At 36.3% G+C, this 17,327-nt stretch overlaps 4 protein-coding genes and 1 long non-coding RNA gene across 9 annotated transcripts; 3 read left to right on the top strand and 2 right to left on the bottom strand.

The window, feature by feature from the left end:
• Window positions 1–604: 604 nt before the first annotated feature.
• Window positions 605–1,588, top strand: LOC18009746. The gene has a single exon (XM_006391982.2). It carries the CDS (start codon window positions 652–654, stop codon window positions 1,393–1,395), a length of 744 nt encoding a protein of 247 aa, XP_006392044.1. The 5' UTR covers window positions 605–651; the 3' UTR covers window positions 1,396–1,588.
• Window positions 1,589–3,030: 1,442 nt separating this feature from the next.
• LOC18009816 (probable disease resistance protein At1g61180) lies at window positions 3,031–6,542 on the top strand. 4 transcript variants are annotated; one of them, XR_002900784.1, is made up of 4 exons: window positions 3,032–5,374; window positions 5,454–5,501; window positions 5,600–5,767; window positions 6,224–6,542. XR_002900784.1 is itself a non-coding variant. In XM_006391981.2 (2 exons), the coding sequence occupies exons 1-2, from the start codon at window positions 3,146–3,148 to the stop codon at window positions 6,236–6,238; spliced, it is 2,637 nt and encodes an 878-aa protein (XP_006392043.1). In that variant the 5' UTR covers window positions 3,031–3,145; the 3' UTR covers window positions 6,239–6,542. The 4 variants fall into 4 exon arrangements, 2 of the variants coding, with proteins under 2 accessions (XP_006392043.1, XP_024015318.1); XR_002900783.1 differs by having other exon boundaries at window positions 3,032–5,501; XM_006391981.2 differs by having other exon boundaries at window positions 3,031–5,767.
• Window positions 6,543–7,732: 1,190 nt separating this feature from the next.
• Window positions 7,733–9,043, bottom strand: LOC112087788. Its single transcript, XM_024157776.1, has one exon. It carries the CDS (start codon window positions 9,041–9,043, stop codon window positions 7,733–7,735), a length of 1,311 nt encoding a protein of 436 aa, XP_024013544.1.
• Window positions 9,044–9,370: 327 nt separating this feature from the next.
• Window positions 9,371–10,044, bottom strand: LOC112087786 (glutathione S-transferase T3-like). The gene is made up of 2 exons (XM_024157770.1): window positions 9,498–10,044; window positions 9,371–9,381 (listed from the first exon to the last, which is right to left on the bottom strand). The coding sequence occupies exons 1-2, from the start codon at window positions 10,042–10,044 to the stop codon at window positions 9,371–9,373; spliced, it is 558 nt and encodes a 185-aa protein (XP_024013538.1).
• A 3,953-nt stretch (window positions 10,045–13,997) lies between these two features.
• LOC18009801 lies at window positions 13,998–15,620 on the top strand. Of its 2 annotated transcripts, none has more exons than XR_002901327.1 (4): window positions 13,998–14,396; window positions 14,837–14,966; window positions 15,163–15,390; window positions 15,488–15,620. It is a non-coding gene; the product is annotated as an uncharacterized LOC18009801 (long non-coding RNA). The 2 variants fall into 2 exon arrangements; XR_002901328.1 differs by having other exon boundaries at window positions 15,158–15,390.
• The last annotated feature ends 1,707 nt before the right edge of the window (window positions 15,621–17,327 follow it).

Raw genomic sequence — 17,327 nt, 5'->3', positions numbered from 1 at the left:
CCAAAATGGAGTTATGACTAAAAAAATGGAGAAACTCTATTTTTTGCTCCATATATGGAGTAACTCCATTTTTTACTCCATTTTGGAGTGAGATTTGGAGTAGGGTTGGAGATAATCTTGCTCCAAACTTTATTTTGCAGTGAAATTTGCAGTAGGGTTGGAGATGGTCTTACAGTCTTATAGAACTGTAAAATTTTACTTAAGAGCTTACGTATCATCATCAATAACTAATACTGTCTGAAAGCTCGATGATGTATTTAAAAAAGTTAATGAAACTATCTTTGGAGTTGTTTCGTTGGATCTGTAACCATTTTATGCATGTGACTAGAAAAGTTGTAGATATCTTTTAGATCTTTAGACAATATTTCAAATGATGTAAACGTCTCTTAACGTAATAATAATCAAGATTCAAGAAATTGAAATTTGCATGGGGCTTATTCACTATTGAATTATTATAAATTAATTAAAGCCGCTTTAAGGGTAGTTGGTGATAATTTCTTTTACTCCATATATCAACTGTCCCAAAACTTAAACCAATAAATACTCTGTTTTCAAGTCTCTCACTTCATAATCATCCTCTTGCTGTCATCACACACATCTCCGGTCAAACGACGTCGTCTCTTTCTCTCTCTCTCTCTCTTTCTCTCTCACATGGGTTGCTGCCTCAGCTCCGGCACCGCCGATCGGAAAAATGAGAACGTTACCGACAAGAACAACACGACCATTGTCGAGGAAGAAACAGTCGTGAAAGAAGTGTTGTCGGAGACAACCTTGCTCACTACTTCCTCTAACATCCACAATCCGGCGATCGATGATCCGGTGAAAACGAAGAACCGAGAAACGGAGGAGAAAAAACTCAAACTTGCTCCGGACTCGGTTATGATCCGACCCGATTCGATTGACCCGGAAGAAGGATCGGAGGTTTCGGAGATTTGTAGCTTGAGCTTGAGCGAGAGTGTTTCTTCGACGGCTGTGATGAATGTGTACGACGAGGAAGAAGTGAAGCTGAAGCAGAGGAAATCTCAGAGATCTCCGGCTAAATCTCGGACCCGGGTCGCAGGTAATAATTACCCGACCCGAAGAACCGATCAATCTCCTCGTAAGAGAAATATCGGTACGTGTAATGGAGCGAGATTCGGGTCGGGCACGAGAGACCCGGGTGAGAGATCCGGAAGAAGGTCGAGATCGCCGGCGACGAATAGATCCATGATGGATTCGAATCAGAGTCGGGTGGGTGGGGCTAAGAGTAGAAAAAACAATCAGTCTCCGGCTCGGGTTAGGATAGATCCGAATAAGAACGGGTCGGATCAGCAACAGTATCAGAATTACGGTTATACCACTGAGGAGTTGTTAGAGAACCCGCTTGTTTCGTTAGAGTGTTTCATATTTCTCTGAAAAGAGAATATTCCGGGGAATAAGTTTTCTCTTTTTTTTTTTTGGGTGTGAAATTTCTCATTTGATTTTTTTTCAAGTAAATTTTCTCATTTTTACACTGGATTGTAATTCGTAAAGCTACTTACCTTACCTCTGTAATTCATTTGTGTAATACTTTTGTGCTGATCAAAAGTTGTAATTTGCTTGAATGATGTAATGGTCAAAAGATTATTTATGAAAATGTTTTTTTTTTTTGTTATATCCCTAAGAGAGTTTTATACCCAAAATAATTACCAGTAATTAATAAAAATAATTTATCTGAAATTAGTCGTTAGTAATGTTCGTTTAATATTTGAGAAAGGGAAGCACTATTATGTTCGAATCGGACCAGACGAGAAATTAAGTGATCACCGGTTTAACAATAATCATTTGAATTCAAATAATTCTTTCAGTTATTTGTGATCGTTGTTGAGGTCAGCAGTGAAAGTGGAAAAGTTTTCCTGTCGCAAGAAAGTGGGATCCCTTTTACACTCGTTTTAAATTTTGATTCTTTCAAGAGAAAAATAGTCATTATTCATTCAAAAGTTTGCTTTTCAACATATGAACGTTGCCTCTTTCATAAAACTTTCCCTAGTTTTTATGATTTTTTTTTTAAAGAGCATGATTTTAATCTAATGGCTTTGAATTTTACATTCCATAGTCTTTTTCAACAAGACACTAATCCTAATTAAATCGTTGTATTCGAACCAGTATTTTACGGTTCACATTACATGCACCAGCCTCAAGGCCCTCAACGGTCAATTATTCACCGGTCTTGAACATAGTTTCATAGTTTGTCTCCAAAATACTATTTGAATTAGCTATCGGGATCAATCTTGTGGAGTAGTTTGTGGCAAACTCAATCTTTTTCTTTTACGAATCCGTCTTCCTCACTTTTGTCAAGCATTTCTTTTACGAATTAGTGAACTCAAAATCTCTACACTCACTAAAACTCCATTAATGAGCAACTTAAAGAATTAAAACCCATACTTGTTCCAAGTAGCACATAAGAAATCCTCAACAGAGTGCTAAAAAAGAAACATGAATCCAAGTGAAATCATAAACAGGCAATGTCTAACTCGAAGGTATGTTCTTCTACTTCAGAGAGACTAACGAAGAAATAGAATGGGCACAACACAATAATCGTTTAGGATTTCAATGCAAAAAAAAAGACTCCACTTCGTAAGCTACTTTGGGCATAACAAACAATGCATTACATAATCATCTCCACTAATTGACCAATCCAAGTTTCTGTAACCTTAGACTTGGGTTTTCTTTTAATGAGATTTTATAGATTAGCTACGCTCCATTAGAGGAGGAATTGTTTACAAACAATAACAAAGCCAACATGGCTAACAAATTGACAGCTACAAGCGCCAAACGAAGAACATAAGAGCAGAAGATAGGACTTTAGTTGACTTGAAATAAGTTTAAGCAAAGTCTTCACACGTAAAATCTATGGTCGGATATTAGAATAGTCAAAGTCTTTCGTAAGCAATTTTTTTTTTTTTTCCTTTGGAAAATCTCCTAACCACCCGTATTGGAGAAAGATGTGTTATCTTATCTCCAATGATATTTTTGACATACTTCAGCTTCAGAAAATATTATTTTTTTATCACCATAGGGAATTATATATGCCTTCGTCACTTGTAAAATGCTTTTCACATAAAACACTTCTTCATCTTTAGCTTTCGTTTGTTGCTTACTCAAAGTTTTCTCTCTTTCTATCGACATGGGGAGTTGTAATCCTATCCAACTTACTGGTAATGATCTCAATCGTATCTTTAGATGCTTATGTGGTAAGGGTTATATTCGAAACCTCAAGGAGAATCTCAAGGCTCTGAAGAGGGAAATGGATGATCTCAAGGCAATTGAAGCTGAGGTGAAGAACAAAGTAGCGAGAGAGGAGGCACAACATCAACAAAGGCTTGAAGCTGTCAAGGTATGGCTAACACGTGTCGAGAGCATCGATACACGATTCAATAATCTGCTTAGTACTAGTCCTGTTGAGCTTAAGAAGTTATGTCTCTGTGGTTTATCTTCAAAAAGTGTATGTTCCAGCTACAAATATGGGAAAAAGGTATTCTTGTTGCTGAAAGAGGTTAAGAAACTCAAATCGGAGGGTAATTTTAAAGAGGTTACTGAGCCGGTTTTGAGATCTGCAGTAGAAGAAAGGCCTACTGGGCCTACGATTGGTCAGGAAACAATGCTGGAAAAGGCATGGAAGCGCCTTATGGAAGATGGAGTTGGAATCATGGGTTTGCACGGTATGGGTGGTGTAGGCAAGACTACCCTTTTCAAGAAAATCCACAATAAGTTCACTGAAATGGCTGGTAGATTTGATGTTGTGATCTGGGTCGTGGTGTCTCAAGGTGCAACTATTTCAAAGCTTCAAGATGATATTGCACAAAAGCTAAACCTTGGCGGAACGAACAAAAGTGAAGATGACAAGGCCGCTGATATAACAAGAGTTTTGAAGGGGAAGAGATTTGTCCTGATGTTAGATGATATATGGGAGAAATTGGATTTAGAAGCCATCGGAGTTCCATTTCCCACCAGAGAAAATGGATGCAAAGTAGCATTCACCACTCGTTCTCGGGAAGTATGTGGACGGATGGGAGATCATGAGCCAATGAAAGTCGACTGTTTGGGACAAGAAGAAGCATGGGAATTGTTCAAAAGCAAGGTAGGAGACAATACATTAAGTAGAGATCCTGCCATTGTCGAGCTTGCAAAAAAGGTCGCTGAAAAGTGTCGTGGTCTGCCACTAGCGCTTGTTGTCATTGGTGAGACAATGTCATATAAAACTACGGTGCAAGAATGGGAGCTTGCAGTAGATGTTTTGACCAGATCCGCTGCAGAGTTTTCCGACATGGAAAACAAAATTCTTCCGATTCTGAAGTTCAGCTACGATAGCTTGGTGGGTGAAAATATCAAGTCGTGTTTCCTCTATTGTGCTCTGTTTCCGGAAGATTTTCCTATAGATAAAGAAGAATTGATAGAGTACTGGATATGCGAGGGATTCATCAAGGAAGACCAATCTTATAAAAGGACAGTGAATAAGGGTTATGAGATACTTGGTACCCTTATCCGCTCAAATTTGCTGACAAATATCTCTGATATAAAAGAAAAGGTTGTGATGCATGACGTGATTCGCGAAATGGCTCTATGGATTGCATCCGATACTTTTTTCGTTCAAGCACTAGTCGGATTATACAAAATGCCAAAAGTCAATGATTGGGGAGCTGTGAGAAGGATGTCTTTGATGAAGAATCATATTGAAGAGATAACATGCGGTTCCAAGTGTTCTGAACTTACAACTCTGTTCCTCCACATTAATAATTTGAAGAATCTCTCAAGTGAATTCATCGGCTCTATGCAAAAGCTAGTTGTTTTGGATCTATCACGTAATCGCTATTTCAAAAAACTTCCTGAGGATATATCGAAGCTGGCCTCCTTGCAGTATCTTAACTTGTGGAACACAAGTATAGAGCAACTGCCAGTTGGTTTCCAAGAGTTGAAAAAGCTAATTTATCTGGATTTGACTGGTACAGAGAGTCTTCGTAGTATCAGTGGGATATCAAAGCTGTCGAGTTTAAGAGTTTTGAAACTAAAATATTCTAAAGTTCATGGAGATGTTAGCTTGTTGAAGGAGCTGCAGCTCTTGGAGCATCTACAAGTTCTAGAGATAACGATCTCTACCGAGTTGGGTTTGAAGCATATATTAGGTGATCAAAGGTTGGCTAACTGCATCAGTTGGCTGGATATTCAACGTTTTAAAGAAAAGCCATTCAAAATGTCATCGCTGTTGAGTATGGAGAATCTTAGTGTGCTCCATGTGTATGGTAGTCATGTGTCGGCGATTGATACATATATTAAATGCAGAGGAAGCAAGACCGACTCATCTCATTTACACAATCCAACAAGTCCATGCTTTACCAACCTCTCCGTCGTGTCAATGGTTAGCTGTCATGGCATTAAGGATCTGACTTGGCTATTGCTTTCTCCAAATCTGACTTTGCTAGAAATTTCACATTCAGGAGAACTAGAAGAAATCATAAACAAAGAGAAAGCAACCAATCTTACAGGTACTACACCATTTCAGAAACTAGTATACTTATCCCTGTTAAATTTGCCTGAGCTGGAGAGTATCTACTGGAGTCCTCTCCCCTTTCCATCATTGCAGCGCATAGAAGTAAGAAAGTGTCCAAAGCTGAGAAAGCTTCCCTTTGATGCTACAAGTGTCCCACGACTTGACCGGTTTGGAATATATATGGATCCTGAAGAACAGAAAACTGAGCTTGAATGGGAGGATGAAGATACCAAAAAACGTATCTTGCCTTTAATCCATTCGGTAATCATTTCTCTTATTCTCTTCCGCTTGAATAAATTAATTTATCTTACTGAGTTTCTTTCAAGTTTGCTCAAGGTTAGAATGAAGTGTGATCGTTTTTTTTTTTAGTCTGATATGATCCATTTGCATCATGATACCCAACAAAACACAAATTGGGTCACAAAATTAGAAAATTATCTGCAAAATCATCAGACCTGTGTTTGTTGGATATTTACGAGGGGTCATTAATTTCAAAAGTTTAGATACATACGTGCATTGAGCTCTTCAAATGACTAAATCACAAACAGTATTTTCTTTCTTCTTCGTTTCCTCTCACATTCGTAAATTAGTAAATTAATAGAAACTGATTAAAATTAGTAAATTAATGGTGAGGCAGAATTTGCTGGATATTCCTCGCAGTTTTAGATGAATTTCTGTATATTCACTAACTTTGTTTATTTTATTTCTTCTTAACAGGTTCTGTATGACTAACCATACCTTAAGCTGGATTGGGATTCCTCACAGTCAGAAACCAGAATCCACGCTTCTTCTTCTGCTTTTCTTTCTTCCTCAAAGTGTGATGTGTTGTTCATTGGATTGTATTATTGTTTTTTCCTATGCATTCTTATCTCTCTGCAGTGTGTTGTGTTGTTCAATTGGATTTTCTGTTTTCATTTTTCTATGTAATAAGTTAAGGCGGATTGCTTTTTTCTCAAGCTACATGTATTTATATAATCAACAGTTTTTATGCTTTTACGTGAAAGGATATATCATAAAAGCATGTGATGCCTCTGAATTTACTGTGTATTTTGATTCCTCACTATTCAAAATCAAATTCCTCTACCTGTAGCTTTTTCTATTTCATCTTGCAGTGTGTTTGTATTGTTAACCGGAGGAATCAAGATGAAAAGTTATATGATTTTGCTAAATCATGAAGATCCTGTTTTTCAGACTCTTTAATTTAAACCCCCTAAACCTAATCTGAAGATGCTATGACTTCCATCTAATCCCAAACTATATCTAGAGGCTTTCTGATTTGGGGGCAATAAGCTTAAGAGACAACTTCACTTAAGAAGACATGGAAAGAGTCTTTTTAATTTTAAGAGTTTTCACATTCCTTTTTTAATGGCTTCACCACATTAAGAACATTAAAACAAGAACCCAAGAACAAATCTTCAGCCAAAAAAAAAAAAAAAAAAATTCGCAAGCTTAATTGATATGCACAATTATTCACCGCCCACCGGTCTTGAACATTGGTTCGTCGTTTGAAATAGCTGCGTGTCCAGAAACTACAACAATCTTGTAGAGTAGTTTCTGGAAAAACTCAATCTTCTTTCTTTTACGAAATCGTCTTTCTCACTTTTGTCTAGCATTTCTCAGAATGATTCTTGCAGACGGCGACTATATATAAAGCAGCGAAGCTGATAAGAACCGATACCGGGCATCTAGTATTAAACTGAGTGTTGTCCATTTCCATATGACTCGATACAAGATATAAAAAAGAAAAAGAAAAAGAAAATTCAATGGACCAATGCGAACACAAATTGCAAATAGCCGTTTGCAATTTGTAACATTTGATTGCATCAATAGCCTGTAGGAAGCGGTTATAGCTTGGGCCTGATCTTGGCCTACTCCATTTAGAAAATTCAAAATTGTAAATTAAATATTCATTAGTCTTATACTGAAGAGTGAAGACAATACAATTTGAAGCTTAGGGCATGTCCATTAGTCATACTACTAATGGGGTTGTTAACATTAAAATAGTATTACTTTTGGCAGACGTGAACAGTGAAGATACTGAGGTTGATTTGGGCTTCCATTAGTGAACCCGAGATAAAGGTTGTTAGGAATAAAAAATTAATTTTTTTTTGCAAATTTAAAATTTTTTTTATGTAATTAAAACTTTCATATTAATAGAATCATTACAAAAAAAATAAAAACATAAACATAAATACTATAGATATTTAAAATACATAACATATTTATCTAAATATCAAAAGTACCAAATTTGGTCCAGATATGTTCCACTAAATCGGCTTTCAATCGAAGATGCATTGTCCTATCCCGAACTTCATTTCGGATTTGAATTCGATCGCTGATCACATTGTTCAGATTTGTAGACATATTTGTAGAATATGTCATATCCACATGTGAAGTTCTAGTTCCTTCAACTTGATCAAATTGTGTTGTATCTACTAAAGTGTGGGTACCTCGTTCGTCTTCCACAATCATATTGTGCAAAATGATTGACGCTCGCATAATCTTGCCAATTTTTTCTTTATCCCAGAAAAGAGCATGGTTTTTTACAATCGCAAACCGAGCTTGGAGAACTCCAAAAGCACGTTCGACGTCTTTGCGGACTGCCTCTTGACGTGTAGCAAATAACGTAGATTTAGGATCTTGAGGAAGTGAGATTGATTGGATGAAAGTTGCCCATTTAGGATAAATGCCATCCGTAAGGTAGTACGCCAAACGATATTCATTTCCGTTAACCCAGTAGTGCACTTTTGGAGCTCGACCTTGTAATATGTCATCAAAAACAGGTGAACGATCAAGTACATTAATATCGTTTAATGTACCTGGAGGCCCAAAGAACGCGTGCCAGATCCAAAGATCGTAGGATGCTACTGCCTCTAAGACGATTGTCGGTTTTCCAGCACCACGCGTATATTGTCCTTTCCAAGCGGTTGGACAATTCTTCCACTCCCAATGCATACAATCAATACTTCCAATCATCCCGGGAAATCCCCGTGATTGTCCTTCATCGAGGAGGCGTTGGAGATCGGCTGGAGTGGGTCTTCTCAAGTATTCATCACCAAACAAATTAATTATTCCTTCAGTGAAGTTTTCCAAACATAACAACGCAGTACTTGCACCTAGACGAAGATATTCGTCAAATGCGTCAGCCGCACAACCGTATGCCATCATACGGATAGCTACTGTACATTTTTGTAAACCGGAAAGACCAAATCTGCCAGCCGCATTTCTTCTTTGTTGAAAGTATGGAACTTCAGTAGATAGGCGATGAACAATGCGCAAGAACAAGTCCTTGTTCATTCTAAAACGGCGACGGAAAAGATGATGAGGATATGTTGCATCTTCAGCGAAATAATCATTCCACAGACGGTTGTGGCCTTGTTCGCGTTCCCTTTCAATGTACGCACGCTTCTTCTTCTGCTTTGCTCTTGTTTGACGGTCTAGAACTTCTTGGACAGCCTCGTCAAATTTTTGATCAAATATGCCATCAAACGCGTCTTCAAAATCATCATCATAATCGTTGTTTGAGGAAGATGCCATAGTTTGGTGTTTGTGTTTGCTATATATTGAAAAAAAATTTATGACAGAACGCAGTTTGTGGTTTGGTAGAAAGAGATTTTCAGTATGTGTTTTTGAGAATTTGGTGAAGAATGTGAAGAAGTAAAGACTGTATATAAATGAGAAGTATTTGAGTCACGGGTTTTACAACTTGCAAAGTGCACAAAAATACAATTACACTACATCCACAAAATGAAATCTCGTGAAATATAAAGTGCTAAATTCCAAAATACTTTCATGACAACCACAAGTTGATAATATTCTGGTCACACAACGACGTAAACTTCATAAAGTGACTCCACCTAGCCATCATTGAGGACCTGAAAAAGCAAAAATTAAAGAAAACTCAATACACCCATACCAAATATCATCATACAAACATACGAAATGGCAAATAACATCAAAGAGAACAAAATAATACAAACTAACGACTGACCAACATCGCATAACTGAGTTAAGGGTAAACTCCATGCATGCTCTAGGGTAAACTTCATCTCATAGTCGTTATAGAAGATGTCATGAGCAGCTTTCATGACATCGTTATCGTTTTGGCCACTGCTCTTCTCCTTCGTGGCGGCTTGATAACTCCCAACAAACTTGCAGACATGGTCATTGATACGTCCCCATCTCTGCTTGCAGGTGCTAACCTCTCTTCTGGGCTGACCAACTAGATCCGGACAGGAGTTGAACAAATCGACAATCCGTTTCCAGAAGGCTGTATTTTTCTGATCTGTACCAACCACCGGGTCCTTACTTGTATTCAACCAGGCACTGATCAAAACCAGGTCTTCCTTTGGCGTCCATTTCCTTCGCTCCGCCTGATTCCTGCCTCCTTGAGTTGGTTCCCCAAAAACTTGTGAACTGAAATGTGGGAGGTCGGCTGATCGAAGGTCGATAGTTGGTGCATTAACCTCATTAACTAGCTGGCTTGTTAAGAGGTTAACAAAACCTTCACCATTTTGGTAGGGGTTAGGGATATCCATAAGTGAGTGAGTTTCAGGTTGGGGTTTAGAAGTAGAAGGCGAAGTTGAAGTTTTGAAAGAAGAAGGATACGATTTGGAAGTTTAAGTCTTTGAAGTTTGAAAATATAGAAGAAGTTTAAGTTCAAGTCTTTGAAGTTTTAAAATATAGAAGAAGTTTAAGTTTAAGTCTTTACTACTTTTAAAATATTGAAGAAGTTTAGGTTTTAGTAATAACTATGGCATTGATATGATATGATAGAAAGCAAAAGGCTTAACACAAAGCATTTACTTTTTACAAACCAACCCTAAATTTACGATCATTAATATGAAAGACATTTACCTAATAAAGTCATCAAGAATTTATCACAATCCTAATGGACTACTAAAGCAAACGAAGAAGAGAGAAGACTGACCTTAACATAATGATGAACCTGAAGCTTTACTTGGTTCTTTCGATTGGTCCACCATTAACCTCACAAAAAGCATTAAAACTAACTTAATACATCAAACAAACACAACAATCAATACATCAACCAACTCATTAAATAGAGTACTTCATATCATAATAGCTTCATAGCTCCATAACATACCATTACAAGTTTTGAAGTCCTAGTACCGTAAATAAAGACAATCTAACAAGGTTGTCATAGTTAACTCCTCGTATGGAGTAAAATAAACCATTGTTAACCAGTCGAACATAGCTAAACCGAGGCTACACCTACTTAAAGAAGTACGAGATTACTGCAATAACAAAAATAAAAAACAAGGTGACAAACCCTTCACCTTGTTTCTGTTCCTTAAGTCTACCCACTTCTGCTTGGAGGACTCTGACCGCTGCGTTTATCTCCCCAATGGTTGGATCAAACGGACTCCGACCCATCCTTGTCAGCATCTCCTTATGCTCTCTTAGCGTCGAGTCCACAATGGAGAGCTGCTCGGTTACCGCCTCATCCCACCACTGCCAGCGGTGATGATGAATGCGGTGTCCCTTAATCAGAAACAAAAAACACATTAGTACATAAAAACCACACAGTATGTCCATTAAAAACAACACAATAGTACATAAAAACAACAAATTATGTCCATTACCTCTTCAAGCCAGTCCGGGCAGTATAGTACTTGCGGCCTGGTAAGTTTGGTCCTGCACCGGTCATTGACTCCAATATCATTCGTCGCCCACAAAAGCATTTCTCTGCGATGCCAAACGTCGCATCCGCATATGCCCAGCTAAGGTCCACTTCAGGTTCGGAAGAGGTGTCACTTGGGAGACTCGGCATTATCTGTCATAAACAGATATCAATGTAGTCAGACCATGTAATATAAACAACTAAACTAACCTTATCCATTTCAGACAGAACAGCCATATATACATTCATATCAAAACATATCTAAACCACAAAACTCAACAATCAATACTTAAACATCGATAGTCAATATTCATTCATCACATAACTCATAAACATTTGCAACGATAAACCAACATCACATAACTCGAAAAGAACAGTTATCAAGTGACTACAGCTGATTCAAGAGCAGGTAAAGTGATCAAAATTCGAGAACACAAACCGATATCAACCAACTTTATCCAAGTACAGGAATCGAACACATATTGCCATCATCGAACTTGTATCACTTCGAAGAACAACCGCACACACCACACTAACCCAAATTTCAATGGATCCTACCTTCAAAACCGATTTCCCCAAATCACAGAAACCCTAAAAGCAAACTACCACAAACCCATCAAATCGGATTCATTCTTTTGTATCAATTGCTACAACACACAGATTTCAAACCGAAAACGCCATTTTCAATCGATCCGAACATGAAATTTTAAAAATCCCCAAATCTACGAAACCCTAATTTACAAATTTCGACCGAACAATAAAAAAATCGAAGAGATAGAGTTCGGTCTTACCTTGAGCAGTCTTCCACCGTCGAATCCTAGCTGAAACTGACGTAAACGGGGCCGAAATCGATAACCACAGAGAAATCGCCGGTGGCTGCGAGAGAAACCCAGAAGAAAGAAAAAGTGATTGTTCGAAAAAATGACAAGTCGTGGAAGAGAAGGGCAGTTTTCGGAAAAACGCTTAAATTTTTTTAACCAATCCGCTGCAGCCACCTGTCTTAACATACGAGATGTTAAGTCTGCTAAATAGCAAACGGGTTGATAACAATTGGGCTTTTTTCTTATTTATTTTAAATGATTTGCCTATGATACTGGGCCTTTTTCTAGATATCATACTCCAATGGACCTGCTCTTAGCATAGTAACACCTTTAAAAAAAAACATTTTAGCAGACCTAAAACTTTTAAGACTATATTTTGGTTAATTCGTATGTTTGATTATTTATTTTTTTGAATCACTAAACCATATGTGAGCATAATAATTTTTAGTGAGATGACCTTTGATTCTATATCATGATATATGTTTCTAAGTTTTATAGGTTCTAACTTATGATTCCTAACATTTGTTTCAATAATGTGTTCAATTTGCTATACTTTGTTTTTTTTAACTAAAAATACAAATAAAACATATTCTAAGATTTGTTGATTTCAATATAAGAATTATGAGTGTATCTCTTATATAGTTCTATGAGGCCGATTTTTTGAACATTGGTTATAATTCCTAACTAAAAAAAATTGGCAATAAAATGGATTCTGGTATATATGAATTATGAGTGTATCTCTTATATAGTTCTTTAAGTCCATTTCCTTTAGATGATAACTATCTAGCACATCTTGAAGACTCAAACCAAAACATATTCTAAGATTTGCAGTATGCCATACACGAACTACAATATTTCTTATTCGGGCTATCCTACTTAAATCAACAAATTTGGATTATGCTATCACATTACGTTATGATATTCTTATTTAAAAGTAACTGGTAATTAGCATATTGATTAATTTCACTTATATATTACTACCGTAAGTCAACAAAATTTGGGTTCCGCTACCACAATATGTTTTATGGGTTCTGACTTAAAAGTAATTGGTGCAGATTGATCCGTTTCACTTATATATTACTTTAGGTTCTATCAAATTTTCAGTATAAGATTCCTAACATGTGTTTCAATAATGTGTTCAATTTGCTATACTTTGTTTTTTTCAACTACAGTAGAAATTGTTGTATGAATATTCAAATCTTAGTATTCTAATCTTAAAGTAAATCATCCAACCACTAAATACAATGAACATAATTGTAAGAGAAATACTAAAGCATCTAAAGATGAGAAGCACCATAGAAACTGACCGACCTAGAAAAACATGATATAAATGTCAGAAAAAAAAAAAGGTTTGATATTTGTTTAATCATAATGAGTTTCGTGTTCGGGTGTTTGTTAGCTCGGTCGTAGATTCTTCTTTCCTACATAATTTAGTCCAGTTTCAATTTTCGAAATATTGTGCAAAACATCTTTCATCCACAAAGTTTTGGTAAATATTTTTGAAAATTGATTTTAATATCTAAATCGTTTAAAGGTTCTAAATCATTTAAATGTTTCTATTGATTTTCTAGACACTATGTATAGGCTTCGATTCAAAATTCTCTATTTATCTATTTGATTCGAGTATTTAAGTGTTATATTTGTATAATATTACGTCTTATCAAACAAAACATTTACCCTATTTATATATAAGGTTGACAATAGAAACAAACAAACCCAAGAGATGATGAAGTGTTTCCTCACCTATCGAATAATATTTGACAACATAAAAAATGTTTAATTATGAAGGAGTTGGAGAAAAAATCAAAAAACTGTAACCAATAGAAGTCAATTAAAAGCAAGGGTATTTTCATAACTTCATATTCATTTCAATGCCTGGACAAAATGATATTTCCGTCAGAACTGAGAAGAACGAACAACGAAGAAATGAGGTCCACTGTCCAAGAAAAATGCTTAAAAATCTGAATTAAAAATTAAAAAAAGGACCGACCGAACTATAAATAAAAAAATAAAAAAATGTATAACTCTGAAGAAAAAAAATAAAATAAAAACTTCCTTCGGTTTACCATTTTTCTTCTTCTCTTCTGTTTCTTTTCTTCTTTCTGCTCCGTGTCACTATTTGAATCTCTGATTATCTCGTTTCCTTCAAAATTCTTGTTCCCGGAATTTGATTCTTTTCTCACGTTTTAGATTTGAATTCCCAACGGGAAGCAACCTCCTTCTTCTTCATGTTTCTCCCTTTGAATCTCCCGAAAATCTCGAGCTCTGTCGTGTAGTGACAATTGGGAATTTTTTTCAGCTCCGATTCACCGTTTTTAAGATCGATAACGGAAGCTAGAGATTCGATTCCGGATTCGGATTGCATTGATTCCCACGGATTTGCTGGGAATCGAGTAGAAAATGGCGAAGCGTGGATATAAGCTGCGTATCCTTTTATATTCCTGGCGATTTTGTTGATTCTTAAGCTGAGTAAAATTGAACGAACTCTGGATTTTTAGCTCCATCCTGAGATTTTTTTGTCGTTTTTTTTTTATATCACTGAATCGTTAGGGCTTTATCTTTAGAAACTCCCAAGAGCAAAGCTTAGTTTGCTATTGATTAGCATTTCAAGATTTCAAGATAAGCTTCAAGTTTTGATTAGCATTTCAAGATTTCAGCAGAAATTACCGGGTCAAATGTTTCTATCATTGGCTGCTCAATATGATAGAAAATGGATATTTTCTGGATATGTTTTGTATGTGAAAGTACTTCTATCCATTTATGACCTGCTTTATGTTTTGCTGTCGAGTTGCTTCAAAGGCTGCTCCTTTCTTTAGCTGTTCTTGTCTGGTGTTTGCTTATACCTTGACAAATTTGGAAACTTAGAGGAGTTTTGGCACATTCCGCAAATGTAAATTGCTTAAATATTGGAAAGAAGACATTACGGGTCCTTATTACTGGTGGTGATGATTACAAGGTCAACCTTTGGGCGATCGGCAAGCCTACTTCTTTAATGGTATGTTTCACATTTTCTCTCTTGTCTAAATTTTTCCTCGTTGAGCAAAAAGTGTGTTTTGTTTTTTATGCCTAGCTAGTTCCATCAAATGGGAACATATAGAGATACTGATATTTGAGCAGTGTACCACACCATATCTATCGTTTACTTTAGAATTATGAGGTCTAACATGTTCACTCTTGCTCTTGAAGTGTAGTGGTTCGAGCTTTTACTGGACATAGATCCAACTGTTCTGCTGTTGAATGTCATCCGTTTGGTGAATTTTTGGCATCATAGATCAAGTGACACGAATTTGAAGATTTGGGACATCAGAAAGAAGGGATGCATACAGACGTACAAGGGTCATACTCGTGGCATCAACACTATCAAATTTACTCCCGATGGTCGTTGGGTAGTGACTGGAGGACTTGACAATGTTGTAAAGGTAAGCCTGCAATATCTATAAATGGATCTTGCGCATTCTCTTTTCCCCAACGTATGTGTTTCTAACAATTGATATAATATTTGATCATATCCAATAGGTATGGGATTTGACTGCTGGAAAGCTTATACATGATCACCGGTCTGAGGTTTATTTGCGCTGTAACCCTGCGGGGAATCATTGTAATTTGTAACCTTTCAGTTTCATCTATGAAAATGAATTAAATTATAAAACAAAACAAAAAAATCAATGTCAGTGAACCCACTTCCAAAACAGAACCATAATAATGCTTTAACTGGCTTAAAGAATTAATGATATAACCAGTCTTGATTAAACCAGAACTCAAATTCAGCAAACCCCAACTTGTTCATCATAAGCCACGAAATTTCCCAAACTAGAGAACTTAGAAATCCACTGTTTGCTCCAAACCTTGTCGTCTACCTACAAAGTGGATATTCAGAAGAAGTAGAAGATATTATTATAAGCAAAGAGAAAGAAGTCAATCTTACAGTTAGAGGTATTACACCGTTTCAGAAACTAGAAGTGTTTTCGATAAGAAATTTGCTTAAGCTGGAGAGTATCTACTGTTATTGCAAAAATTAACAGTAGAAGAGTGTCCACAGCTGAGAAAGCTTCCCTTAGATGCTACAAGTGTCCCACGAATTGCCTGGTTTACAATAGATATGGGTCCTGGAGAAGAGATAACTGAGTTTGAATGGGAGGACAAAGATACCAAAAAACGTTTCTTGCCTTTAATCCATCTGGTAATCAGTTCTCTTATACTCTTCCGCTTGAGTTGTTTTTTTTTTTCATCTCTGAGATTCTTACATGTTTGCTATAGGTTAGCTTGAAGTATGCACCCTTATTTAGACTGATACTCTCCATTTGCATCATGATATATCATATACCCAACAAATACAAATTGGAACAACATAGTAAAAAAATATTAGAAAAGTCAGGCATGTGTTTGGTGGATTAATTTTATTATTTAAAAATGTAAAAACATGTGTATTGATCTCTTCAAAGGATCAAATCACAAACAATTTCTTCTTCTTTTCTTTCCACATTTGGGTTTCTTGTTCAGCAAGAAATAAATGGGACAATAAAAATATATATTAAAGTGGCAGCAGAAGTCCATGGAGCAACAAAAAACGTGATACAATCATCTATGTGCCATAAACCTCGTTGTAGAACCCAAGCTCTAGTTGGTGCGTCCGGAATATGAAACATATAAGAAGTTTCACCAAGTTTTCGAGAAAAAATCTTACACTTCTTCCCCCATATTCGATTTGCCACTGCATTGACTAGAAAAGTTCTACTACCCAACAGATTTGGCAGTAGGATATTCTGGTTTTAGACATGGCTAAATACTTTGTATGTTCGATTTTTCATCATCCTCAGCTTTATAAAACTCCCTGGTCATATTCTTCCTGCCATTCATCAAGTCTTTTCTTAAAAGCTTTTATATACTTTCTACTCTTAGACATGACAGAAATTGTCAATTCCACTTCTTTAGCCTGCCCTTTATCATCAACTATTCTTTTTTCTATTTCAGACTTTTCAGTATACGGATCCATTTCATAGGATGTCATTAATGGGTAATAATATATTGAAGAGACGTTCCAAGTGTTCTGAACTTACAACCTCTGTTCTTCTAGAACAAGACCTTGAAATCAACTCCTCTAATACTTTGAACACTCCGATTTGTCTTAGTGTCTTTTGTTGAACCTAATATTAATAAATATTTGGACTTGTAATATTAAGTTTGTGTGTGAATAAGAAATGAAATTTAATAAGCAAATGAGTCTTATAAATTCATTTGAGATTTGAGTTTGAGCCTATAGAAATGAAATGTTTCTATTGGCTATAACTAAAAATGGAAGTTTAGTGGAAGTGTATTTGTCCCACATTGCTCACTAAGGAGAAAAATATTTTGTATA

This window comes from Eutrema salsugineum, unplaced genomic scaffold (genome assembly GCF_000478725.1).
Source record: "Eutrema salsugineum unplaced genomic scaffold, Eutsalg1_0 scaffold_8, whole genome shotgun sequence".
Classification (NCBI taxonomy): Eukaryota; Viridiplantae; Streptophyta; class Magnoliopsida; order Brassicales; family Brassicaceae; genus Eutrema; species Eutrema salsugineum.
This window is presented reverse-complemented; position numbering and strand designations above follow the sequence as displayed.